The sequence below is a fragment of the Molothrus ater genome, chromosome 10 (assembly GCF_012460135.2).
Source record: "Molothrus ater isolate BHLD 08-10-18 breed brown headed cowbird chromosome 10, BPBGC_Mater_1.1, whole genome shotgun sequence".
Taxonomy (NCBI): Eukaryota; Metazoa; Chordata; class Aves; order Passeriformes; family Icteridae; genus Molothrus; species Molothrus ater.
The window spans coordinates 14,703,244-14,731,127 of NC_050487.2; the positions used below are offsets into that span (position 1 = coordinate 14,703,244).

At 45.9% G+C, this 27,884-nt stretch overlaps 2 protein-coding genes across 2 annotated transcripts in view; one reads left to right on the forward strand and one right to left on the reverse strand.

The window, feature by feature from the left end:
* Nucleotides 1-12,450, reverse strand: part of OSTN (osteocrin) — an 80,785-nt gene extending 68,335 nt beyond the window's left edge. Inside the window, exon 1 of the mRNA XM_036388849.2 lies at nucleotides 12,360-12,450. Coding sequence (XP_036244742.1) covers nucleotides 12,360-12,389 — 30 coding nt within the window. The 5' untranslated portion in view covers nucleotides 12,390-12,450. The remainder of the gene's footprint in view (nucleotides 1-12,359) is intronic.
* A 414-nt stretch (nucleotides 12,451-12,864) lies between these two features.
* GMNC (geminin coiled-coil domain containing) lies at nucleotides 12,865-21,293 on the forward strand. The gene is made up of 5 exons (XM_036388929.2): nucleotides 12,865-12,929; nucleotides 13,144-13,727; nucleotides 13,817-13,902; nucleotides 15,289-15,405; nucleotides 16,765-21,293. The coding sequence occupies exons 1-5, from the start codon at nucleotides 12,865-12,867 to the stop codon at nucleotides 17,407-17,409; spliced, it is 1,497 nt and encodes a 498-aa protein (XP_036244822.1). The 3' UTR covers nucleotides 17,410-21,293.
* The last annotated feature ends 6,591 nt before the right edge of the window (nucleotides 21,294-27,884 follow it).

The window sequence follows — 27,884 nt, forward strand, 5'->3', positions numbered from 1 at the left end:
GCCTTCATCCCCACAGGTGGGCTCTGGGCTCCTCTGTGGATGTGATTATTGCTGTCCAATTCCTTGCCTTTCTCCCAAGGCCATTCTCCTTCTGCAGGATGACTCATTAGCCCGTCCCTGGCAGGGAGCTGACATCCAATTAACCAGCTGACAGTCCTCCAGTGGCTCCCACTACTCCTCTAAGGCTCTGTTTACAAACACAGGCTGCTGTGCCCGTAAAGGAGGGAAAGCTGAAAGTCCCCCTGCCAGGCCAGTTTGTTCAGAAGGTTCAGAGCCCTTTAAACAATACTTTTGTAGGGTAAGGATCAGGCACATTGTGTGCAGCAGGATGCAAAGTCACCCTAATGGCTGCAGCTGCATCGGGCAGGAGAGGGAGCAGCAACGGGTATGAAACAGCAGCATCAGGACTCGGGTCCCAGCTGCAGCTGGGAAGCCAAAATAAATTAGCAGATGGGGAAATATCACTGAGTTTTATATGGGAAAGCACCTACAGAGTTCATCCAGAGTGATGTCAAGGTTTCTCTGACAAAGAAATAAGCTTTTGAGTACAAAGCTACAGGTATTGCAACTCCATGGAGAAGGGACGAGTCATTTTACCAACACACAGCAAAGAAGCTCCACACACTCGAGCAGTAACATGATGTTCCTTGCAGAGAACAGAGGTTTTCAGTTTGCAGGGACTCACTGCAGAATGCCTCTGCCTTTGATCTGTATGTGTTGGTCTCATTCATTGGCACTGGGAGTTCTGCTTAGATTTTTTTCCCCCCTCTTTGGCCAACTCCAGAGAAAAAAGGTGCCCAGAAAACTATGATCATTGCTACCCAACTTCCACTTGGCACCAGCTAAAGCAAATAACTGCTTCTTCTAAGTTACAGGTCTGCCTTGGTGTAACAACCTCAATCTTCAGTCAGGAAAGCTTCTAACTCGACAGCTAGGAGATGTCCTTGCAGCAAGTCTGAAATTACACTTCACATTCACATGTTTCTGAGTATTTACTGTATTTTTGGGATTATGATCTACATCCTAATTTTTACACCCAGCTACCTTTTTGAGTTAGGTACAAAACCACAAACTGGTCCAGCCAGTTTCAAATGTGAGCCAAATTCAGTTGAATTTTTCATAACCACAGTCTCATCTTTTTAAATAACCTGCACTTGCTACAAACCAAGGCAGTGGCAGATTTTTGCAGTGAGGAATGACAACACTACCTCAAGAAGGTCTCCACTGTAGTACACTGCAGCTCTGGGTAAGAAACACAGCAGAGATGATCCCAAGAGAGATGGGGAAGCACAAAATCCTGGTTCTTCTTTCCTCCAAAGGTGTTTTGCACCATGCAGACATGCTTATAAAGTGTTACACTGGATTAAGTGCCTTCAGATTTCTCCCTCTCACACTATTAGAGTGATACAAATAAGGATTTATTGAGAATTTAAGGTTGAATATTTAGTCTCTGTGCTTTTCTTTAATCTAACTACTCTTATTTGGTTAGCCAGCAGCCAAAGATTTCAGCCAGAGAAGGTCCTTGCAGGCAAACAAAAAGCAGGGCTTTGGCCAGAAATATACTGTAAGAGCAGATTTAATAGCCTGAGAATTTACTCCTCCACCTCCTCTAGATGAACATGACTAGAGATGAACCTGTCAATAGCCTGTACCTGTAGTTAAAGTGACATCAGTGCTTCCAACCTGCAGCAGTGCAGCTCAACCAGGTGAATGAACTCAACCCATCTTCAGCAGCAAAATGAAATCTCACAGGGACCACTCATGTTCTGGTCCTCAACTCATCTGCAGCATCCTCTCACAGGAGACAAGAAATAGATGAAGGACAGGCACTTATTTAGCCTCAAAAATAATTTCAGTTCCTACCAGCTAATCACAGCTGAAAGCAGCCTCTGCTAAGAAAAGCTATTGCTTTATGATTATATTCCAAATTATTGTGTACAGATCAACTTCACCCACTAATTATCTGCCCTAATTCATTACATTATAGAGGCAACAATGATAATTGCCATGAACACTGTGGTGTGACACCAGAGCCACAAACCATCCAGCACAGCAGCACCCACAGAACATGAGCCATGTGCCTCTGTCCCAGGCCCTGGGCTGTGCTCCAGCTGCAGCCTGATCATAGGAAAATTAAAGAGTTCCTTCCAAATTTAGATCACACTGCTCAGGACTTGGCCCAGGCAAGTTTTTTGTGAAAAATCACAGAAATGGTGATTTCATGATCTCTCTAGCTTATGTCTGGGTTTTTTTCTTTTTTTTTTCCTTCCTCTCATATCTAATTAAAATATAACTTCTCTCAGCTTTTGAATGCTTTCACTGTGCATGTCTGAGTTGGTCTCTGTCTTCTCTATATACCCCCACAGCAGCAGAAAACTGTCATCAGATTCATTTAGCCCTCTTGTCCAAGCTAAGCAAGCCCAGCTCCCTCACCCTCACATACTCCAGCCTCCTGACCAGCTTATTGGCTCTCCTATTTGATTTTCCAGTTTGACAACAACTTTCTTGCATTGTGAAGACCAAAACCAGATGCAGTACCTCATATGCAGTTTCACCAGTGCCTAGTAGAGGTTACCAACCATCTCCCTCAGCCTGCTGATTGTGGTCTTGCTAATGCACCCCAGCACACAGAGAGCCCCCTCTGCCCACTTCTGCTTTGTCTAGGTGGTCATAAAATGATCTGTTTGTTGGCTGTGTCAAATCACTAATCCCTGGAGTTGTTTTAGATGCCTGTTATTAAAACTGTCTTGTTTTACACTCAGCATTTGCAGTTAAGTCAAGTCTAAGAGCCCTAAAATTGTTTTAAAAGTTTGGGCAGAAATAAGCTCACTCTTTCTGCAGACCATGTACACCCACAAAAAACCAGTCTTTAACTACACTGCTTTGAATCCTGTGGCATAGACCAATTCACTTGTGAAAGACCAACAGATGGACAGAAAGAGACACCCTCCTCCCCCCTCTGGCTGGTATCAATTCCCATTAAAGACTCTCCTGTGTCCACACTATGCATGCTGACCACTCAATACAGGCAAAATTGCAATCCACCTTGATTAACTTCCTAACAAGTTCTTTGCACCTCCCTCCTTGTTCCTCTACCAGTCACACTCCTTCTCTCTAAAGTTTTCCTCTAATTAATTCCATATTAAGCACTGAAAATCGGCAGGGTCCTCTCAGACAGCCCTGGTCCCTTTCTGTGCGCACCCTCCGGGTCCCCAGTGCTAAGCCCACTGGTAAAAAGCTGACATCTGTGCAGCAGCTCCCAGGCTGCACTTTCAGGTACAGCATGTGTTGCACCTTGAACTACAGTCTCATTTCAGACCCCACCATTGAGACCAATTAAGTACAGAGCATGCAAGGAGCTGACCGAGTGTCGCATGCTGGCTATAACCACAAGGACTTAGAGGCCCCAAATCTGTTATTACCAAGCTGTTCCTGACAGCAGCATGCTGCCTCCTAACAAAAAGAATAGATTAAGATCAATCAAGTCTCCCTCTGGCTTGTCAGTGGGACTTTGGACCACACCTTCCACCCAAAATTTCTCTCCTCTCCTGCTTCTGAACACCTAGGCAGCTCCAGGCTAACAAGGTGGCTGCTGAGTCAAGCGTGAGCTGAACCATATGTTCATAATTAGTTAACTTCTTGCTTTATAGCTAGAAGCACTATCAATAAATCAGTGACAGCCCACAGTGGCTTTAGGAGATGCAACAAGCCACCCCCAGCCAGCACGGGGCCCTCCCCTCCACACGAGCAACTGGCCATATTTCATTCCAGCTGTGGCATTGTGCACTGAATTAACTTTATCCTCAATTTAGAAAGCCAGCATGAAATCAAGAGACCTGAGGGAAAGAATAAAGCGAAAGAAAGAGAAGGAGAAGAGGAAGGGGAGGGAGGAAAGGGAGAAATCATAGCAGGTCAACTCAAAAAACAGGTTGGTGAGTGACCATCTACAGGGCTGGTGCTGCTTAACCCATTGCTGCAAGGCTGGTTGTGGGCAGCACATTAATTAATGAGAGCCTTTCTGCCTCTTATTGCCCAGGGCTACAATTGAAGGTTTCCTAGCACAAGCTGAAGGGGGAACCCAGTGATATAATTGTTTTTTAACCAGTCACTGTTAAGTTGCAGCCTAAATAGCAGGTAAAGCAGAGGTGAGGGTGCTCACACAGAGCTGTGTTCAGCTTGAGCACAGTGCTGTGACAGGTCAGATATGCCCAGATCTGGGAAAGCACATGGCAACTGTCACACTGCTGGGTGTTAAGGCAGATTCCCTGTGGGCAGTGGAGAGTGCTGGAGGCTTCTACACAGCCATTCACAACACCTGAATCCAGAGCTGGCCCCTTCTATGGTCCTCACACGTACTGCAAAGTTACACAGGCAACCTGAACATCACCCACAATGAAATGCTGAAATGCCTGTAGTTATCTCATCCTGGGATTGTTCTGCCGCCTGGACATTTAACTGAAACAGCCCAAGCTCTCAGTGCTCACACTGGCAACTTTTATCTGGTTGAAAATGCACCTGAAAAGGTCATTGCCATAAGGCAGAGTAAGTGCTATCATCCTCCTGGAGCTGATAGAATTTTGAAAATGCAGCACAAAATAATTCCTTTCCCCTACGTTGCTCAGTTTTCCCCATCCTCAAAACTTAAATCCAGCTGTAAGATCCTAAGTGAAGGCTTCCTGATTTACTCAGCTGAACCTTCTTGCTGTGCGTGGGTGGGAGCAGAGGGAGAGATGCTAGCAAGCCCTCTAGTGTCCACCTGCAACATCCTTCTATTAAACATCCCAGGGTCCAGGAGTGCATGAAAACCAAAACATTTTCAGCAATAAGCTAACCCTCCAAATTCATGATACTAAACCACATCTTTGATAGAATAAAGTCTATAATTAGTGTTACTCTTGAAAATAAAACTGACAGCAATTACAGAGGGCTATTCTTTAGTAAGAACATCTATCATAGTATTTTCCTCATCACACATTTAAGATAAACAAAGCAATAAAAGCAAGTTATTGAAGGGCACTTTGCAGGCTGGCAGCCAACACAGAATGGGGCACTGTAGGGTCTTTCAGTTTCCCAGTGAAGTATTTTGTTCCAGGGGCCCCACTCCTTTGTGCCCAAGGCACCAAGGGTGCTTGCCCAGACTCTTCCTTGTAGATTTGTATCTCCTGGGTGCTGGAGATTACAGAAAGGTCTAAGCCCTGTCCCTAAACATAAAACTCTCTTAAAATTCGTGGGGTTGCAAAACAACATCCAACAGCTAATAGCTGATAATCACAGATTAAATTAGTTCAGTTCAAATGAAGCTGCAATTTCTCAAACAACACTACACCTATCCAGCTCTAAGGGGGAGGTCAGAAAACACTGACCAGAGCCAACAAGGTCCCCATGTGCACATCAGGAGTCTGCTGAGCTTCAGTGCTGGCCGTGCATAACAAACCAGTCACTGCAGCTTCTGTGGGTGGCAAGTGGTCTCATTTCTGTCTGACTAGAAAGAGAGAAAGGAGGGATGATACAGAATCCACATGAGCTTCTGGGCAGCTCAATAGCTGTCATTAAAGTCTCTGTTCCTTCCAGTCACTTCAGGAGACTCAGACACAAGAACCTGGAGCCAGGAGAACATCTCCCCTCCAAAGCCTGCTCTGTTGCACGGCACTAACCTCTCCTTTCTTTCCCTGCTGTACTATTGGAGTTTGCAATAGAATTGCAAAATTACAGTAAGGCATGGATGAATCCTGCTCTCTCATACAGGAGCAGTTAAAACCAAATACTTCTCTTGTTTCTTATTCACTCTCAGGCCTTTTTACATTGCTTTGGCACAGTATGAGGCTGCCAAATGGATACAAACCTCCCACCACCCCTTTCTCCTCCAGGATAGCATAAAACATAACCTGACCAAAAAAAAAATCCTGTCTGCAGTTTTATCCACTGCACATCATTCCTACAAGGGAAGTCATGCTGCCATTGAAGTGTGTAAACTTTTGGTTAAAATTAAATTTCAGCAAAAATTCAGGGAAGAAAACAGCTCTGATGTGTTTTGAATGGAATTCTTTTAAAAGGCCTTGGGATTTGGAAGACATTTACTCTTTTAATCCATTATATCAAAATAATTGACAAAATCACAATGAAACATTTTGTTCCTTCCTAAAAACAAAAACCAAAGAGGGGAAAGAAAAAAATCTCTCACAGAGAATTAAAAAGCATTCAGGTTTCATTCCAACGAGCTGGGCGTCAGGACCTCGGCATTCTTCGAGAAAAGAGATTATTGTCTCCAGCCAGCCCTGGTATAAGCCTGTAAAATCCTCTGCCAATCTTTTAGATGAATTACGAGCCAACTAATTCCTTTTCATCACCAGTTCATCGAACACTACCTGCATGGACTAGGAGCTGGAAATTTTGTGTATACAGACAGAGCTGTTTTACTAGGCTATCTCCCCCGTGACTTATTGCTTTAACTCAGCCTTTGAAAAGTATGCACAAAAACCCTGACATCTTTCTCAGCTCATGACAACAAGATCCTTCACCTTCTGACCTCCAACACATTTACACACGTCCTAGAATCTTTCTTTCATTATTGATTAGGGAAGGCAATGCCATACAGCTCTGCAATGAAGAGATGCCCTCACACATATTTACTCAGATCAGAGATCTCTGCCAAACATCCCAACTGCCAGCCAAGAATGGAAAGTGCCCAGCTCTGCACCCAAAGCAAGATGGAGAGAAGCCAGACTGCCAACTCCTGAGCCAGAGCCAAGAGGAAAAGCAGTGCTCAATAGGTGAAGCCCAGCACTTTGGGCTGGCAGCACCGTTCACACGGGAGGAGCTCACAGGCCAGGTTAGAAGCAGGCAGATGCACACATCAGTGAACGATTAGACACGAGGCCCCACTCAGCTCTGCATCTGGTCCCGTGAAAATTCATCCTAATTTGGACTAAACCCGTGAGCTAAGCTTTTCTGGCATGTCTCCCTGCAAAATAGTTTGAGTTCAATAGAAAACACCATGGAGAAAAACATGGCTTTTTAGCACACGGCTCTTTCTCTTGTAGGCACAACAATTTCCCTCAAACCACGATGGTCAACACTCCGAGCACACTCAAGAAAAACTGTTTCTGCCATCTGTTATTTAACCCTGGGACTACCTCAGGGCTTTTGTTTGCACTGCTGAATCACTTTCTATGGTGTAAGGGTTACTTAGCTGCAGCATGGCAGCTCAGTGCAGTGGGAACCTCTGGAATGAGGGACATGGACAGCAGCAGCATGCTGCTGATGCCAGCCAAGAACAGGCTTTGCTTCCATAACTACATCATGGTTTATATTAAAACTCCCATCCAATTAGTCTCCAAACGTCACAAAAATTATCAGTTCACAATTAATTTGCTCTTCTAGAGCCAATTGGTCTCAGCCAAGAACAAAGGGATTAATTTGGCCAGGGGCTACATGAGGACATTTTTTATTACAGAAATGTGAAATCTAAGCAGACACACCAGACTGACAGATGAGGAACTGAAACAAAAATGCAAAGACCGACTTAGGTCTATACTGTAAATGGGTGATGTTCTGAAATTTCAGGCATTTAAGTGCTACTATAAAACTGTACAACATCAGAGCCAGGAGTAGAACGTATTTCTCTTCCATACACCAATCAGATTGGCAACAGTAACAAATTCTCACCTGCAGTTTTCAGGAGAACCTATCACCTCATCAGAAGCCAGCCCTAAGATCAGGAACTCCAGGTTCTTTTATATTACAATTCCAGCCAAAGGAAAGGGCAAGAAACAGGCAATAAATAGAGCCTGGGATGAGTTCTGAGAGAACACGTCCATAGGATACTAAACAAGTGCAATTAATGTCCACCTCTGCCAAAAGATCAATATACCCAGTAGAATTAATGAAAGCATTCAAAAAAAAAAACAAGAATTATAAAACTCATTCTGGTTTTATCCTCTCACTCTCAATGACATTCTGCAAGCAGTGAATTCTGTAAACATATTCTGTGCTCATAAAACATGAGCTTTTTCCATTTGCCTTTCCATTTCAGGGAAACCTCATATTTTACCTGAAGCTGCAATCAAGTGCAATCTAGAGGACTGCTTCTCAGATGGCTGGCAAACAAAAAAACAATTGCACAAATCCAGACAAACACAGCATAGATTGCTGTTTATAACACATCAAATGGCACACAGGGCAAACCCGAAAAAGCTAAAGCCACAAATGTCAGATTGGAAATTGGAGTGAAATTCTGAACAGTAAAAAGCAGTACCAGCATCACAAGAGCACATCTCTCACATAAAAGTGCCATTATCTATTTAGAAAACCTTCAACTTTTTCAGATAAATTCCATCCTCTAGTCACTGACTCACCACTCTTGCTGTGAAAAACTGCAGGTAAACCCAGAAAGGTGTTTTGCAATTTTTCCATCTTGTAGCCAGCTTTTTTCTTCATTCTAAACTTGTGGAACTCCACAGTACTAAGAAATACCAACACAGGAGAGCTGGAGCAAACAGCACTAAAAACTCAGTTTGACTTAACTGCATTTTACAGGAAATAAAGCCCACAGGTGTATTAAATAACCCACATAATAAATCCCACTGCCACCTGACAGTGATTTCAAGACTAGTAACTGGTGTGAGAGAGTGATGAGAAAGGTAAAGGCTGCCCTAAAATATACCAGGAAGATATAAAAGAGAAATGCTTTTCTGTAAACAATGGTGTGTTACACAGCAACCTGAGTAATGTTGGTCATCCATCTGAGAAACAGGTTAATATCCACTGGAATATTTTCAGAGATGGGCTCCTAAGGTTAGGAAAGATTGTAAAAGAACCTGCCTTCTTTGACCTAAAGAAAAAAAACCAATGTGTGACAGTGCTTTGCAAAGACATCAAGGCTAAACACTGGAGAGGGAGATGAAGTGTCTAAACTAGAGCAAGAGTTTGGCACAAGGACAAAAGGGATTATACCTACTATGAATACATTCAGCCTGAAACTAGAAAGTGTCCAGCCATCAGAGCTCAGAGTACGGGGTAGCCTCACAGTGGGAATAACATAAGGAAAATAACCTAATTAGTTTTAAGAGGGAGATTGAAAAGTTTAAGAATGTCTCAACAGCAGGGGACTGGATTTGGGAAGTGCCTTTTAGTCCTGCGTTCAAGGAGGAAGACTGATCAGAAAAACAGCCAGAACCTGTATCTGCATAAATTCCCTTTCAAACTCATTTTTGCAAATCAGTCTCATCAGGTTTAATTTCTCACACCTTTAGTTCACAAACATGATCAGAGATGCATGCAAGTGCCATGTACCTGTGTGTACCTGTCTGTAGGTCAGCATCCTGAGTTCTAAGTGAGCCTCTGTTCAGTCACTGGTTCACTTAACCACTCTGAACACGGATAAGAAGCACTGCAGCAGTAATATGGCAGGACAAATAAAGAGGATTTGGGGTGGGTTTGGACACCAGTGACGGTACCAGCACTCAAAGTAATCCATACTGTAACTGCTATAAACCTGGTATAAAACTTGTATTAAACTATGTGTAAGCATTATTTTCTTCTCTGTACCATCCCTTCTGAGAGCTCATTCACTATGATGTGAATGCAACTTTAAGGCCATTTTTACACAAAAAAGGGATAAACCAGAAAAAAAAAATTGGTTGTTTTTTTTTTTTAATATTAATCTGAAGAATTAGCTTCCCCACTGCTGTTTAAAGAAAAAAATCATAGAAATTACAAAAGAAAATATAAGTACAAAGAACATACAGTAATTAACACACTACAATACACTTAAATGTGTGTTCCCAGAACTTCAGAAAAGAGCTGCTATGACATTCAAAGTGAAATCTCCACTGAAGCAATATTGTAATCTTGATAAACATTTTCCCCCAGAACTTTATTCCCAATTAAAGAGGTCCATCATTAACTGCAATAAGCAGTAAAAGCTCCAGATGAAGAGGAAAATTAGCAAATTATTGTTACTTAGTTTTGTTTTACACACACACATCAATGTGATTGCTACTGTGTCTTCAACCTCTTCCATCATCATGTGTGATCATCCATGCAACATGTTTCAAAACGAGGTGTTTCTCTCCTACAACAGCATTTTCATTTCTTTGGCAGTCACCCAAAGAGTATCTCCCCAAACCTACCAGAGCTCTGATTTGGCTTTTACCCATTACCACCTTTCACTCCCCAGCACATCAGCCTCGGTGAGTTGACCGGAATTCCCTGAGCTCAGAAAGCCAAGCACTGTCAGCCCCAGCCAACACCACGCCAGCTGTGCACACCCAACAGCGGCTGACAGGTGGGTGTGAGATGTCTCTAGACAGGGAAAATCCACAATCCACACACCACCTGGGCAGCTCTTACACTGCCTGCACCCTCAACAGAGAGTTCTTCCAGATGTTGAGGTGAAGCCTCTTGTGTTCCAGTTTATGGCCATTGTTCCTCGTCCTGTCACTGGGCACCACTGAAAAGAGTCTGGCACCTGCCTCTGGACCCCCACCTTTGAGATATTTATATGCATTGATGTGATCCCCTAAGGAGAGGCCCCGTTCCCTCAGTCTCTCCTCATAACAGAGTTGTTCCAACCCCCAGTTATCCCCAGGATGTGCTGTTCATTCACCCGGCTCTCCTCTCCCTGCTGCTGCCTCGACAGACAGCCGCGAGGTGGCCGGGGCCACATGGGGATCACCCCCTGCGCAGGGCATCCCTGCCCTTCACCCGCTGCAGGCTCCTCTGCGCCCGCCTCGCCCCCTCCGGCGCCAGGCGGCACCTCCCGAGCTGCCTGGAGCCGGCACCGGGAGTGGGGCACGCCGGGCCCCGGGAGCGGGGCAGCCTGGGCGCCGGGAGCGGGGCAGCCTGGGCACCGGGAGCGGGGCAGCCTGGGCACTGGGAATGGGGCACGCCGGGCCCCTCAGAACAGACCGCGGCTCTCCCCGCCGCCATGTCCGCACGGCGGGGGCGGCGCGGGCTGATGACGCCATCTTGGGCAGCCCCAACATGGCCGCGGTTCGGGCGTTGCGGGGCCCGGAGGTGCTGGCGGAGCCCGGCGGGATCCATGGGGTGTTCGCCTCTCGCACGGGGCTGCTGCGGGAGCGGAGGGCTTCTCCAGCCTGCCCGCCCCGGGACGTCTCCTCTCCCGGCTTTACCCGCCTCTGCCAGGCCATTACCCAGCGCGCTGCCGCCCGCGGGGCCCCAGAGCAGCGGTGCCTGCCCGGGACGTGCCCGGTGTGAAGGAGCCGCCGGTGCCACAGCGCCCTGCGGCCCCACCTCAGCAGCGGGCAGAGGGGCCAGAGCCGGCCAGGGAGCTGCGCTGGGTGTTGGGCGTGTGTCACACAGCTGCAGTTCCTCAGTAGCCAACAGAGGACCCAGCCGTGCCGGAGGAGTTGGCATTGAAGGGAGTGGGTTATCATAGCAGTTATCAAATGCTGTGCTGCGGGTTAAGAAACCTAAAGTGTGACCCCAAACGCTGTAGGCTGAGTGAGAGAGTGTGAAGCCTTTTTAAAACGCTTCTGTTGAAAAAAAACATAAGGCAGGAGATGGCAGGGGTTTAATTTGGTATATCTGCCAGTTTACCTTGGGCACCAACCTAGGAAAATAGCCAGTAATAAAAGAATGGAAGGCAAATGGCACTCTTGGTTTGTCTCTCAGATATTGTCCCTGAGATGTGCTGATGGAGGAACAGCACTGAGCATCCTGCAGGGGAGAAATGAAAGACCATCCCATATGCCAGCACGGCCTGCCCTTGGCCCAGCTCATCCTTGCTGGCTGCAGACAGGTTGGGACAGCACCTGGAAGAGCCCTCGCCATGGCAGGGGCGGGATCCTGGCAGAACAACTGCTTTATTCCCACCATCCCCTATGCTATTCAAAGGCAGACCCTCAGTGAAGATTTTTTGTTTGATTTTTTTTTTTGTTCCCCTCTGGGAAAATCTCAAATTTATCCATGGATTTTGATTCCTACGTAAATCTGATACGAATCAGAAGTGACTATACGGAGACAATCTCTGCCTTTCACACACCTGTCCATGGCTTTGCAACATTTTGGTAGTAAATCCTTTATGATAATAAATCTTTTACCACTGCCACATTTATATTCTAAGATCTTCTGGAAGTCTGGGGCTTGATAGAAAACATTCTCTATATAGTGAGATACTTGCAGAAGCTTGTCCTTGCAGACTCTGTTGTTCTGAAACCTGCACTTTCCTCCTCAGAACTGTCCACAGAAGTGCTCTGAATCATATTTGCTTCTACACACCTCTGTAAGCTGGGCAAAACTCACTCTGACAGCCAGGCAGGTTGGACAGACTTGTTTCTTCCTGCTGGGTTTTACAACTGCAAACAAGTCTTCAAAACAAAACAAAACAAAAAACTCACCAGCAACACCAGCAGCCTTATTCTGAACATGTGGGATGCTTCCCTGGATGCCTGTTCATTTCCTGGAGTGAAACTCAGACACACCAGTTCACTGCTGCCCTGAAGTGTGTGGAAGCTTTTTTTTCCTTCTCCCTCCTTTTCTTTTCCCTCCTTCCTTGTGTTGATTTGTGGGACCAGAATGACTTTGATTTCAGCAAGTTTGCTGTTTATTCACGTCACAAGTTTGACAGCTTTACACCAAATCAGATTGCTGGGTTTCAGGAGAGCTCTGAGGCGTCACTGGGAGCTCCTTTAGATTAAACTCGCCTCCCCGGTCTCCCCCCTCTCCCCCTCCTTCAGAGCCATTTAAACCTCTCTGGGGCTTTAACAGAAACGTGCTCCCAAGACCTGCATTTCATTCTGCCACTAATATGGTAAGTGCTCTTTGCATTTCTCTCGACCTCGAGGCAGAGGAGAAGCTGGTCTCTCCCTTGGGGGAGTGCAATAGATTTTGTGCCCTCTTAAGATGGGAAAGAAAGAGGGCTCTTCTCTACCTGCCAGTGCAGTCTCTGCTGCTGTGCCTTCCTATGGGTGGGCAGACTCCCTGACTGAGACTCCAAGTTCTGCCGTTGCCTTCCTTGCAGAGATTTAGAGTTGCTGCAGATGAGGCTATTTGGAGGAGGGAGAAAGGGTGAATCCAGAGACAACCCCAGGCTTTGCCGTCTGGGACTCCTGCAGAACTGCAGGGGCAGAAGAGAGTGCGAGCAGCCAGGAGGTGACTGCTGGCTCTGTGCTGCTGCTTTAGAGCTGAGTCGAACACCCATGGTGGCAGGAACGGTCTGGCCAAGGACAGCATTGGACCCCCCTTCACCCTAAACCCACTCAGGACCGTAGCATTTCCCCAGGCGCTGCAGGAAACCGAGCCGCCTCCCCGGCACAGCCGGGCTCGGAGCCCCAGTGCGGCGGGGGCTGGCGGGGCGGCACTGCCCGCGCTCGGAGCACGGAGCGGTGCCACCGGGGAAACGGGGAGCGGGCACCGGGTCAGGGCTGGCCGGCAGGGGCGGGGGGCTGCCCCGGGACAGCACCTGAGCACAGCCAGGGACAGCAGCGGGGAGAGCGCTGCCCCGCCGGGGCGCTTGTGCCGGGGCGCGGCGGGGCCGGACCGGCTCCGCTTCTCCTCGGGGCCCCTGGCCCCGCCGAGCGCCCCATCGCCTCGGCCCTTCCCTCCGCAGAGCGCCGGCCGGCCGTGCCCGGAGCCGGACTTCGCCGGGGGCTCGGGCAGCGCCTGGCCCTGGTCCGGCCCCGCCGGGGTTTCCAAGGAGACCTGGGCCGCCGTCTGCGCCGCGGAGCCGCCGCACAGCCAGGGCCGGCGGGAGCCCCGGCCGCAGGGTGAGTGCTCAGCCGCCGCCGGAGCGCCGCGCTCCCCAGCCGCGCTGGGAGCCCGACCCGGCCGGGATAACCCTGGCTCTCGTCCGCAGGCCAGTTCTGCAGCCCGCAGCTCGGTGCCCAGGACGCGGCGTGGCAGGGAGACCAGCTGTCCTCCCAGCTCTACAGAAACAAGCAGGTAAAGGCTCCGCGCCCCCCAGCACGCCCGGGTTCACCCCACGAGGCTCCCGAACTTTGTGTCACATATTTCACCTTCTGGGTTAGCTTAGGCATGTCTCCCTGTCACTGGCACGGATGTCAGAAGTGACACAAAACTGTTGTTCCTCGCTTGACGTATTTATCTCCCCCATGTTGTCCTGTGAAGTTGGACCAACTGTGGTGGGACTATTCCCTGTCCATTCCTCCCCTCTTACATCATATTGCAGCTGCAGCCTTGGCACTAAAGAAAACCAGGGGCATGAACAGGGGGGCCTCAGGCTGTGAGGATGCTGTTGGCTAAAAGTATGTAGAGTATGTCCTCCTGATTCCACCAGGTTTAACTTCATGGGAAATGATTGCAGCAGAATTGCCTAATTACATGGAACATCAACCGTTTTGATCAACAGGTTTTCCTTGTTACTTTATTTTCTCTTATATTTCATTTTTTCGTAAATCCCTACAAGAGGCAGGAGGAACTCTGAACAGTCTTCAGTGAAGGTACTCCAGTTTGATGACTATGATCAAGTACTTGGAATGATGTTTTGACACAGTCAAGTCAGTGAAGATTCAGATGTTATCTTAAAGGTCCCTGGAATCAAACCATAGTTCCAGATGTCAGTGTACTTCTTTCTTTAGCTCTGCCTCAATCATTTAAGTCTGTTTTTATGAAGCCTATGCTCAGAAGATGCCTGTGATCCTTGGCAGAAGATTCTTTATCCTCCTAAAGAATTCTCCAGAACTATGGTCAGGAACCAAAAAACTATTTGTAACTCTTAGATTTCCCATGGAAAAGTGTTAGGTGTCTGCCATTCCTGTTCAGCTTTTGAGACCAAGGATTATCTCAACTCTGTATATGTACCAGGGCTGGCACAGTAGGGTCCAGAACTGAAGAGATCACCGAGTGCTACTTTATCTTAAAGAATGGCAACTGCATCTTCCTTCTGCACTCTACCCCCATAAATTGTTAGTTTGCAACATTTTTTTTTCACCAGCCAGCTCTAAATGGGAAGGAGGGGTGCAAAGGGGTGTTTGCTGTGGTTCAAGAGGAGATCCTGAAGCTGCTGTCATGCCCGTGACCATTTCTGGCTGCTCACAGGGCTACTTGTAATTAATTTCCATTATTATTCTGCGGTTGCAGGTTTTTTCAGAGTAATCTTTTCAAACACTCACTTAAAGATTAAAGGAAGTCAAAAGTGAAAACTGAACAGTCATGCCACTTAGCTTTATAGAGACAAGAGGCTGGAGGGGGTGGGTTGAGCTCACAAAGCAAACACCCAGATCATCAAATCCAAGCAGCTTGTACCAGAGGGCAATTGCTATTAAGTTACAGAGTCAACATCTATTCATCAATATCTCTATTCCACAGCTTCAAGATACTTTGCTTCAGAAGGAAGAGGAACTTGCTAGGTTACATGAAGAAAATAATAACCTCCGACAATACCTGAATTCTGCCCTGATTAAGTGTTTAGAAGAAAAAGCCAAGGTATTGTGTTCAAACCTGTCATACAAATGTGTGCAGAAGGAACAGGTTGATTAGGTACATGCCAGTAAAATATATGGAAAATCTAAGAGTGTAGACAACCTGCAGTGGAACCTATGCTCACATTTAAATTCATAAAGGTGACAGTTTGCTCCAGGAATGATATCCTGTCAGGTTCTGACTGTGGAGACAGTGTAGCACCTGAGATAATTAAGTTTGATTTATTAGTTAGCTGTAAGTAAGATAAGATTATATAGTCAAGGTAAAATTATTCCCTCTAATGCTTTTTTTTCCAGTAAAAAGTTCAAATTTGAATATATTTGTCAATTATCCCTTTGATAAGGATTTTTTTCCAGTTTATTAATTAAAAAGTTGTGTGGGAGGTTTTTTTAACGGTGAAATACAAAATTAAACATTTCAGGCTGGATGAAACATTCTGTTAAACTAAGTCTGAAGGGTTGTATTTTTAAGATTTGGATTCTTTGTCTCTCAGCTAAACGAAAATAAAGAAAATAATTCTTTCTTGTCAGCTTAAAGAAATTTTTTGCTATTCCAACCTTGCCCATGAAACTGAACTACTGATTATTTGCTCAACTCTGTGGATTGAGTGTGAGGTAAAAAAGACTGTAGGGCATAGGAGACTTTCCTTTTCCATCCTGTTGATGAGTTGATAGCATGATGTCCTCCTTCCCATGGCCAGACCTGGCTCCTGGCAGTAGAAAAGGTCTCCTTCACTGGGCACAGCAGGGAGACATGGCCACCCCCTGTGTCTTGTGGAGAAGGGTCCCGTGTGGAGCAGTGAATTCATGACATGGTGGGGAGCTTCCTTGTTTATTCTTGTCTTCATTTGACCATAGCTGGGTGCCTGAAGGGCCCTTGTCCTGGGATAATGACAACTGAGGTGAATTGAGGAGTGCAGTGCCACTCAGGCTGCTGCTCTGAGCACTGCCTTGTCATGATCACCCTGTTCCAGCAGGAGTTACCTTTGCATGCTCCCTCTTTGTCAGGCTGCCACTTTGCCCCCTATGCCCTGCTCACCTGCAGAGTGCTGCTGGCACAGAGGCAGGTGGCAGCTCAGGGCTGGGAATGCCATCAAAGCCATATAAGCCAAATAAGGTCTTATTGACATGGTCACACTCTTCTCATTCAGGAACAGGGTTGTTGCAGACACTGTAAAGATACAAAATAGTTGGTCATACCCATATGTTTAAGCATAGGGTAAAAAAAGTCTCTGCAAGGACAGTAGTAATCAAGTAGTAACCATCTTGTGCATCTGAGGTCAGAAGCCTGTTGCCTTCAGGTATCTGGAAATTCAAATTTTAATCTTCTGTCTCCACCTTGTTGTTTTGGCTTTTTTAACAGAAACTGCTGTCTGACCATGGGCAGAAAACCTGTGCTATCCTCAAAAGTACCAAGAGGAGATTAAAAGAGGACCACTGCTTTGTTCCTCAAGAAACTCCTCATGCTTCCAAAGCTAGAAGGAACCTCTTCAATGAATTCACTGCCTGTGAAGAGCAAGCCAGCCCTGCTGTGGACAGCTGGGTCTTGCAGACCTTAGGATTAAAAGATGTGAACACCATTGATGAAGCTTCAGCTAACTACAGTGCCCTGTCCCCAGACCTTGGAAAAGACACGTACTGCCTGAGGCCTGGGGGAGCAGCAGACTATGAGCACAGGGAAGGAGCAGCAGCAGTGTTCAGCTGCAGCCAGGAGCCTCCAGGCAGCAGCAGCCCCCATCCATGCAGCCAGGATTCTCCCTTCCTTCCTCAGTTTTCTTCAGCACCATGCATCTCCTCACCAGTGCCAAGTGTTTCCTCCCTCCCAGCCTATGGGTTGCCTTATTTGACTGGTGGTTTGTCACCCAACAGGACAGAAGTGGCCTTCACAACGTGCCTGAGTCCCCACCGCAATGTGAGGACGCACAGCTTCCACCAAGGACAGGCCTTCGTGCGCAGGGACGACGATGGGGGCTGGAGGTTCACCTGGGTGCCCAAGCAGCCTGAATGATGCACCTCATCAAGGGCCAGCCATAGAGGAGGGAGGAGACATACCTCACCTTGTGCATCAGGCAGAGAAAAGGATTCCTTTTGGGCTGCTTTAAATGCTACCCTGTCACTAACCCACTCCTCCTTCCCTCACAGATTTTCACAGATGTGACTCCAGATTGCACTTGGACAATTTTCTGCCCCAGATGTTGAAACTGGATTCCTTTCTCTTGTTGTGCCTGTGTTGAGATACCTGCTTTTACTTGTTTCCTGGGGTTTTGTCATCAGCTCCTCCTTGTTACTGGTAGTTCTCAGGCTGGAGGGCTTTCACTTTTGATGATCACTTTCACATGCAGGAAAGCACTTTGGGAATACACCTCTCTCCCTTTGGAAATAGCACCTATCTCACAGATATCCACAGATAACAAAGGTGGCATAGGTTGGAGGCTGAGGATCAGCAGTTTCGAAGTGATTTATGTCTCTCTTGACTACACAGATAGCCTTGGATTTAACAAGCACCCATGGTTGCCTTAGGTGCTGCACAAGGCTGACCTACCTGCATTTCCATGGTGCTGTCACATTCTTTGATGACTCCTCAAAATAAAATCAGGATTTACGTCTAATGCTGGGAGGCTACGTAGTTACAAGTGATTCAGCAAGGTCAGGGGATCTTCCTAAGGTGTGATTAAGAGACTGATGTGTTTACCAATACGTTTTAAGGGTATTTTGTCTATCAATAAAGGGAGTTTACATGTGAGGAGGCAGTATCACTTAGTGGCTGGAATGGGTCTTTGGGAACCCCAACCTTCAATGCCAGCTCCTGCCTCTCTGTGTCTGCCAGACTGGGATGGGCTGAGGCTAAGACCAGCATTACTTTGAGAATGCTTTAAAACTCTCTAAATGAGGGTGCTCTAGCACTGCACAGGACTTAACTTTCACTAGTGCTACTAAATGATACGAATATTTGATTATATGCAGTCAATGGCATGAAGGAAGTTCACCAGTACTGTTTTCTGTTACCTTTGTCTTCAGTTCTACAGTAGTTTGACACCTAAGTATTCAAAATAGATTGACTTGGTTATTCTTGCTTTCAGAATGGAGCCACTGACATTGAGGAAGGACTTAAGTAAAAATAACCAAAACAGAGAGTTGCTTTTTTTTCAGTGGCTTATTTTCATATAGAAAACAGGATATTCCTCTATTTTTAGAGGATAAAAATATCTTTTAATAGCTTGTTTTGCCTTAGAATTGCAATATTTGAGACACTCCATCAGGAGCAGTAATGATTTCCCAAAGGACTTCTAAATAAACAAACTGTATTTCTGGGTAGTTACTTTGAAGTAACTGTGGCAGACTTCCAGAATAGGCAATATGAAACCATTGATTGTAGGCATTATTTCACTGGATTAAAAAGCCAACCAAACTGAAAAAAACACCACAAACCCACACAACAACCACTGCAGAAGAAAACCAGTAAAACCCAAAAAACCCCAACCAAAAAATGCTCATTGAATAAATACAAGTATTTGTTTTTGGAGCTTGCTTGTATACCATATAATTGTGGTAGATTGATGAAGACAAGGCCACTGTTTCTGTAGCACCTTTCTGCTTTTCAGTGAAAGCTGAAGAAAAATCCTGTCCTACAAACAACTCACTTTTTTCTCAATGCATTTCTTTTCTATTATTCTCCCCTCGCCCCACTATGTAAGAGAGCATTGAAGAAAATGCTCCTATCACTGGAGTTTTTGTTGATATGTGTGGTAGTGTAGAAAATGCCTGAACTTAAACTGAGTATGTGATGGGAACCCCTGGAACAGGTGATTGGAGGATTCACAGCAAACTGGGAGTAAGGCAGCGTGGCCAGAGGACTACACCCAACACAGCTGTAGATGCCACATCTCACAGCAGGTGTAAAACAGAAGTAGAGAAACATCTGCCTATGTTTTCTAGCACTGTAGAATGCTATTACATGTGAATTTCAATGCTATGGAGTCAGCAGCACTAATAAGTGCTTTTGTACTACCAACAAATCTTAAATCAGGGCTTTTTTTCTCTGAAGAGGGAGAAGAGCTTTCCATTTGCCTGACATTTCCTTTCCACATTTTTATATCATTGCATGTGAGAACTTCTCCTGCAGAGAGCCAGAACAAAAGTGTCAGATCTTTGGTACAATCCTGAAGTAGGGTTTCAGTAGGAACAAACTGATGCTTGAGCCTTTACCAGCCTTTTGTACAGGGGTGACTGGCACTTTGTCTCATAGCAAATAAATTATGAATCTGAGGAAATAATTTACCTGAATGAATCCTCTTCTTCTCCAGTGGGTTCCTGAATTTTACTCTATATGAAGGAGCTGAGTCCTGTTGGAGAGATTTTTTTCTGAGCCTGACTTTACTGGAGTTCATTTGGGTAGAGGATCCCGTGGTGCTGCTCCTGTCAGCTGATGGATGCTCCTGACCTGCACATGCAGACTTAAAATTCTGGTGTAGGGAACTGCTTGAACAAAGTTCTCTGTGTAATGATGCTGCTGGGCACTGGAGCAAAGGGAACACGCTGGAAAGGAAACAGAAAAATCCCCAAAGCATTTTAACAAATAAGTAAGAGTGATTTGTTTTACCCTGACACCGCCATTTGAAGCATTATTTCCTGAGTTACATGAAGAAGAATAGAAAGAGGGTTTGTCTAACACCAACCCACAGCAAGCAAATCAGTGCAGTGACCAAACTATTATTTTAGATAAATATTGCTCCTATTACCAGAAGAAAGCCATTGCTCAGCATACCTCACTCTAAACTGCCTGGTTCCTCTGAAAATCCTGCCTTCCTACAGGTGTAATAGAGGTGGAAAATGAGTAAGAGGCTGAAGGCATCTCATGGCAGATTACAGTCACATGGTGGGATGTGAGGACAGTTACTGCCTGGGCTGGTGCTGGGTTGATGATATGCTGATTACCCTGCTGTGTCCCCATGATTTCCTTGGGCCTGGAAGCACTGAGGCTGCATTAATGTGGTGCAGTTCTTTGTCCTGCAAAGATGTGGGGGAAAAGCTCTTGCTGGTACAAAGCCTAGATGGGGCTTTGAAAGAGGTGTTCAGTCTTGTTTTGTGCTCCATCCTCCCTGTTTGTCCTTTTGCATCCATTCCCAGTGGGGGAAAGAGGTTCAAAGCCACCCTGCTGCTCATGGAATGTCCAAGGTAAAGCCCAGGGAAGCTTGTGACACATTCCTATGCCCCAGAGGTAGCTAGAGATCAATGGCAATGAGAGGAAAAAGTGGAAACAAAATCCAGTTCTTCACACTGCCATCACAACTAGGCAGCCAGGAAACAGCAGAGACAAGTTTCAGCTTGGTACTGTATTTCTAATTTCAAAAAACAGGCAGCTGGAAACAAGGGCCAGAAGTCAAAAGTTCTGGGTTCTGATGCTGCCTCTGGTGTTACAGTTGGTTTCCATGCTTTGGATTCTATGGAATTCACCACTGGACCAGTTCATAGCTATTTAACAAGAAAACACAACTCTTGCTGCTGCAAACTCCAAGAAGTTCCTTCTTGCCAAGGATCAGTACCAGGCCCATAAAACTCCAGGATGGGGAGCTATGACTTGAATTGCCATAGGGCCCTGGGTGGTTCTTTTAGCAGCAGTGAACTTCCTTGTCTGTAAATATTCATCTTGTATTAACATAATTTGTTTTATTTTTTTATTTGAAGTTTGCTTTATTATGTGACTGTAATGTGCAGCTGCATAGTTTAAAATAATCTATGTTTCTAGAAAGGTATGCTAATAGAAATGGAAGTTAATTTAACACTTAATATGGTGATGATCCTGATTTTTGTGATTTAAAATGGCCATGATGATATGTAAATGTCAATTTTACCACTGTCACTAAGTTATGTCTAATAAAACTTAACACCCAATTAATGCAATTCTTTCTGCCCACTTGAGCACCCATTAAACCATGCAGCTGTTGTTCACACAGCACAGCAGCCACCTGGCACCCACATATCTCCCCAGAGGGCTGAAAGGCACCTTTATTTCCTGCACTCACAGTGTCCACACAAGGACATGCCAGGTTTTGTGATATCAGATCCAGCTATATGGACAGCCACAGGTGTGCTCCTTCCAGCCTGGGCTTGCACAGCATATTGCAGGGATCCATGATTGCTTTGAGTCAGGAATAGATGCCATGCTACCAAACAGCAAGGACAGAGGGAAATATTGTGCTTTTAGTCTGTTGTTTTTGCAGCATCAGGCTCTCTCACTTATACCTTCCCAGGCAGCTGAGCATCCTGATCCAGGACAACCTGATTCATTGTAGTACTGTCACTACTCCTGATTTTGACTCTGAAATGATGAATTGCAAAATGGCACTGAGCTGTCATATAAAGAGACTGGAGGGGAGACAGAAAAGCCTGATTAAAAAATTCAAACCTTTACTTAGCTCTACTTGACAACAAAGAAAAGCTGTGTTAGTTATTAACTTTCCCTTCTGCACATGAGCTGGTTTATTGGTAACCATGCACCAGCTGGGACCAGAGAGATTTTTCATTGGAATGGAGATGGCTTATTGCTTAGGAAAAGACACAAAGTGAACCTTCCTTAATCTCTTTTGCCCTCATCTCGAAGTCCATGAGATGGTTCATGAACACTCTGGCCTGTTGCCAGGTAGCTGACACCCTGTCGTAAAGAGAGAGCAGTCTATAAATAATTTGAGGAATGAGCTGTGATTCACCAAAAATGCCATCTCTCCCGTCATTCCTCTGATTCATTAGCTGTGCATTGCTGAGTTATTTTAAGGCTGAATGCTTAAATACAGTGCAGCCCAAGGAAATCAGTATAATAATAGTTCACAAGGAACAGATTATAAAAAACAGTATGAAGAGCTGGGAGGTCTGAGGTCCCATTTTCCCTAATTTATTTTTAAAAATCCCACTCGAACTGTGGCTGTAGTACTGGTATGGTTAGCTGAAACCCCCAACACTGCTGCCTCCAAAGCTGGTACTAGTCAAAGACCACTTCAAACATTCATTTACCAAACAATGTTTGCATGTCTAACATCTTCCACCACATTATTCTCCATTAGTGATCACAGAACACATGGTCAGAAACTGGGAGCTTTGTGATGCTTTCAGGAGTACAAACAACGTAACCAAAGCCAGATTCCAGCTGTGCAGAATGGCGACCTGACAGCCCGTTAGAGAGCAGAGATGTGCTGCCAGTGTCCCAGATGTGCTGCCAGTGTCCCAGATGTGCTGCCAGTGTCCCAGAGGGCAGAAAGCAGCGGCCGCCCAGCCGAGGCCTCAGCAGCGCAGTTACACCCAGCGGTGCGGAGCGGCTCCCGCTGCGGGGCTGTGTCCCCAGGCTGGCCCACCTGGGGGACCCCGGTGCACGTCTCGGGGGTCCCGGTGCCCACCCAGCCGCTGCCGGCTCCCGGCACGATCCGCCCGCAGCCGCCGGCCCTGGCCAAGGTGCTGAAACGGCCGCGCTGCGGGCACGGGCTGCGAGAGCGTCAGGGCGGGCAAGGGTCCCCAGCAGAGAGAGCCGAGATATCCCACACAAACGTGATGCGACAACTGGGACAGCCCTGTCCCCCTGCCAGCAGCTACCAGGGCTCGAAGGACGCTGCCACACGTGATGGCATTGGTTAGAAAAATGAGCTTGTCTTGATCTCGAGGCAATCTTTACCTGACAGCTGGGGGCGAGGAAGCAGGGAGAAATACCACGGTCACGGGCTACATCCTTGGTAACCATAAGTGACACTTTACAGGTACAAGCAATGCTGGGCTCCTCTGCCCTGGCTGTGAGGCAGCAGGGTAATTTCAGAGTATCCTACTCTGTATCACTGCATGCAGAGGCTGTGTCAGCTGGAAAGCTCCCCTGTACCAGTGTTATGACCTGCAGTTTATCCCAGATACAGGATAAAGAGGTTATCAACTGCCTCCCAGCTGGGACAGAGAAACCAAGAAATCCCTGTGACCTTTGAGAAGAGCTTCATTGTAACCTCCAAAACATTGCACGTTTGATTATAAGCTTGATTCTACAGAAACTTTTGTTACTATAGATTTAAAATACTCATCACTCTTTGTTATAGGATTATTTAGACTATCGAGGTAGGATTATGATCTCCATTATATAGGAAATCATATTACAAATGTTAATTACTCTGTAGTAAGTTTTGTTCTCTTTTCCCCCCCAGATTAGGATTCCCAACAGCCTCCCACATTCTAAAAGGTTTTTCCAAGTTACATTTATAAGTAGCACCTAAAATATGCATATATTGTTTCTGTTTTTTCTTCAACATCCACTCTGGAAGTACATAAAAGACAGCTGCTATAATGATTTTCAGTACTCAAGAAACAGAATATAGTAATAACTACCTTTCTACTGCTCTCCTACTTTTTGCTCATCAAGCCAAATTTGAAATCCAGGAGCTCAAAATTATCTGACAACATCAAAGTCATGAAAAAAAGGAAAACATATGCTGATGGAAAGCCTCTAAGGAGACTCTGGTTTTAAGAAAAGTTGACATCTCTTTTGGTTATAAAACCACACTGTTCCAAGACACAAGCAACTTCTCTTTCTAAGAAATACACATTCTTGTCCAAGTCTAGACAAACGCTTCACCAACAGTGCAATCCAGGTCAGCTCATTCCCATGTTCTGAATATTTCTGTAAAGCAAAGATCAGCTCAGCAATATTCAAACTCAGCTGTAATTGTTGCATCTGCTTTGAGTTCCAGCTCCCTCCCTTGGAGATAGAATCAAACTGAACAAGTAGGGACGACAGGATCCCTTCTTGCTTCAGGAAACAGGGCTAATTTTGTTTACCTATGGGTCATGAAATATTTAGTGATACTTTCCTGTAAGTGAATGGAGAAACACTGAGTTAATACTGGTAGTATTGTTCAAACCTGCCAGCTTCAGTTCCCTTCAGAGTGTGATATTAGCCTGGTAATTTTTCTTGCCTTCTTACCTGAACAAATCAATAGCACTGCTAGGGGAAAGATGCTGTGTTCCTCCTGTACAAAAGTTTCGTTTCAACAAAAGTGTTTTTCTGAACTTTTACTTTGAATTTTTTTTACTTTGAATTGCAGTAGCCCACTGAAATCAGCATGGCTAAGTCTGACCCCAAGAATAAAATGGAGCTGAGAGAGCTTTAAGTTTCTTCTTAGTAAAAGTACTTTTATCAAAATGAAATATCACTGCCTCAATGGCCCTGTGGCCATTCCAGAGGTATATAAACATTTGCTGCCTGTCTGTAAGCCATTCAATTATAAAGATCTTGATACTGTGTAAATATTTAACTACAATAGAGGATATAAATCTGAGAAAGTGATTCTGTTTCATTTCACTGGTGGCAGTAAATCACAGGCTATTCAGACTACTGGGCTACACCCAAATAAATGACTGAGCTGTGAATACAGGCAGACATTACCTAAAATTTCCTGTAAAGCAAGTCCTAATTTAATCCAGAATTCATAGAGGGAAGATCAGCAGTACCACAACTCCAGAAACCTGAAGCACTTCCAGATATTTTTACTGTATCATCCAAGAAGGGAGAAGTTACCAACGCCCAACCTTTGGACAAGTTCTCCAGAAGATGTGACCAGAAACATGAAAGGGCTGCAAAAGCAGGTGCTCTTGAGCTTGGAAACCTGGATATTAATGACAGAGGCAGCAGAGAAAAGGAGTAGCCAGTAAATTCTGGTCTCATTTAATCAGATAGGACTGACTATAATTAGAAGCAGCAGCATGATGGAGCACAAGAGACCAGTCAGTCCTTATGCAAGGGTTTCTGTGCTGTAATGAAGGTCCTGGAGCTGCCACATGAGAAACATCCATGCTGTGTGTCACTGCTCCAGAGATGCAACACTGGGCTCCCCACCACAGCAGGGACACGAGTTCCATCAGAGCACTGCAAACTGAAAGTTAAAGTCCTCCAGGACTTGACTTTTTCTATGAGAAGAACAACTGCAAGTGCCTGGACTTGTGCTCAGCTGCAGCAGCAGCAGCCAGGGACTGAGTCACTGTCATCATTCTCCTGTGAACTGCCACTGCAATTCCTTCTCTTTGGCCTTCTGATGCACAAGGTTTGGTGCCAGCCCTGGGTCCACAAGGATGGGTCACACTTCCTCATTTCTAAGAGCCACGAATACAACTGCTTGTTTATTCAGGACTTGTTTATCCTCACATCCTCATTTCTGCCTGTCCCATTCTCTGCCATCTAAACACTTCAGCCAGAGGAACAACGTCACCCAAGTGGCTCACAGAGCCCTTCTGCAGTCCTTAAAGGGACATCAAGGAGACAAGAGACCAGACAATTTGAGAAAATAGAATAGGAATGAGATGCTTCTACTGGGAAAGTATGGGATGCTCCTGTTGACAACATATCACTGCCCTGGGGCACCTAACAGGGTCTCTGCTTACCTTTTGCTTTGCTCTGGAATGGGCTCTTTATCAGAGAGAAAAGCAAGGGTTGCTCATGAAAAGATAAGAAATGGGTTTATTTCTATCAGTTTAGACTTAAGGTTTATCCTCCTGCTCGCAGGACACTTCATCCCACCAGTGCCACCTGGGAGGGCCCAGCTCCACAGACCCATCCCCAAGGAGGGTGAGCCAGAGATCCAACAACAGTCAGGAATTCTGCAAGACAGTGTGACTGCAGAGACAGCAGGTATAAGCTACACACACTTTTTTCAACTTTTCCAAGCTGTATGGCCTCACCTGGGGCTGATGGCAGTGGTTTTTAATCTGAGCAAGAGCAAGAATTCCCTCTGCCTGTCCTCTTTTTCCACTTGGCCCACAGGCAGGTACAAGTTCAATGAGTGCCTGCAGGCCCCAGTGCATACAAACGAGCCTTGTGCAGCATTATATTTTGGTTTTCTCTACCCCCCCTTTGGGCTCCCCTGGCTAAAGTCAAAGAAACATTGAAAGCATCCAAGTAAATCAGTCTATTGCATTTTCTCATCAGCTTAAAATGCTCTCCTTGGTGCCAAAAAAATGACAATCCACTGAAGAACCAGGCTTGCAGGATAGTTGTATTGAAGCTATTTCTTTTTGCCTTGCCATCTTGAGAGGCCTGTTGGCAGGGAGCACATCCCCCTGCTCTCCAGTCCAGTGTGCCATACTGAGCACACAAAATTATACCCATGGCTCTGACAGAGGGTGTCCCAGCAGAAACCTCCCCCATGAACACTTGCCTCCTGCCATGGTCATCCTAAAACAGATCAAATTAAATGCACCATAATAAAATAGAACTACTCAATAAATATCATAATAAATGTCATAAGACAGGAGCCCAGACATGTTTGTGTGTTACCCACCCTGAGGGACAGGGCTGAATCCATGAACCACCCTGAGCCAAAGAGCTTTGGGGTTGGGTGAGCCCCAGCAGGCTGAGCCCCGGGCTGGCAGCAGGGTCTGAGCCCTCTTGTGTGGCTGGAGCAGAGAGGGGAGCTGGGCAGAGAGGCCAACAGAGAGGCTGGGGCTGGCACAGGGCAAGTTCCTAGGATGGCACAGCTGCTCCTTAACATATGGAAGTGATTTATTAATAAAGAAGCAGACCCAGTATCCCCAAGTCATGTTCTGCAACACTACCCAGTCCTCTGCCCTGCACCTGAGCATTTTAAGCCATAGCAGCTACTTATGTCAGCAGCAAAGCTCAGGCTGCCTGTGACCAACTGCAGCACTTCACCCTGCTCTCCCCTTCCACAGCAACAGAGGAGAGACACAGAACCCCACAGAAAGGAAGATGGGAAAACTGGGTTAGCCACTGCTGGAAACAATGAACATTCACTACAGTTATTATTTGTAATCTATTACCTGAACAAAAAAAGCAGAGTCTGAACATCAGCTCAGAGAAAGGAATTAATTGTTAAGTTACACGTGAACAGTTTATAAACACTTTTTTACAGAACTCTGGGGAAATTTTAGAAGGATAGAAGAGATATAAAAAATACAACTCTAAAACACTCTGTGATAACCTTTCTCTGGCTATTGCCTGAGTCCAAGCCAGAAGAGTTAACATGCAATGGGAGGCAGCAGTCAGGGCTGGAGTAAAGGGGAGCAATAGTGGCATGTTTTTCTTTCTTATTGATTTAATTTTCAGCGCACTCTGGAATTGGCTGTTCATTTCAGCATGGATGCACTCAGCAGTTTGTGACACACTGTGCTGCTTTGCTCTGCCAGCTGTGCTGTGCCTGCCAACATTTGTTGAGAAATAACAGGAGGTCACACATGGTGTCAAAAAAAAAATACCCCTGGCACAGCACATAGAAAAAAGGCATTGTATTAGTGGCAATGAATTCAGACCTACTGATGGTGGAATTAATGAAATCCATGGCTGGCACTCTCTCTGCATCCCAACGGAGGCTACAACAAACAAAGAAAATGTACTGGCCACTAGCCCATGGGGTCAGCAAACCAGCCTTGTCCAGGGCAGCTGGAAGCCCATTGCCTTCCTTGGCAGGCCCTGAAGTGGAGAATGGAATTCAAGTGCTTCCCTAGGAC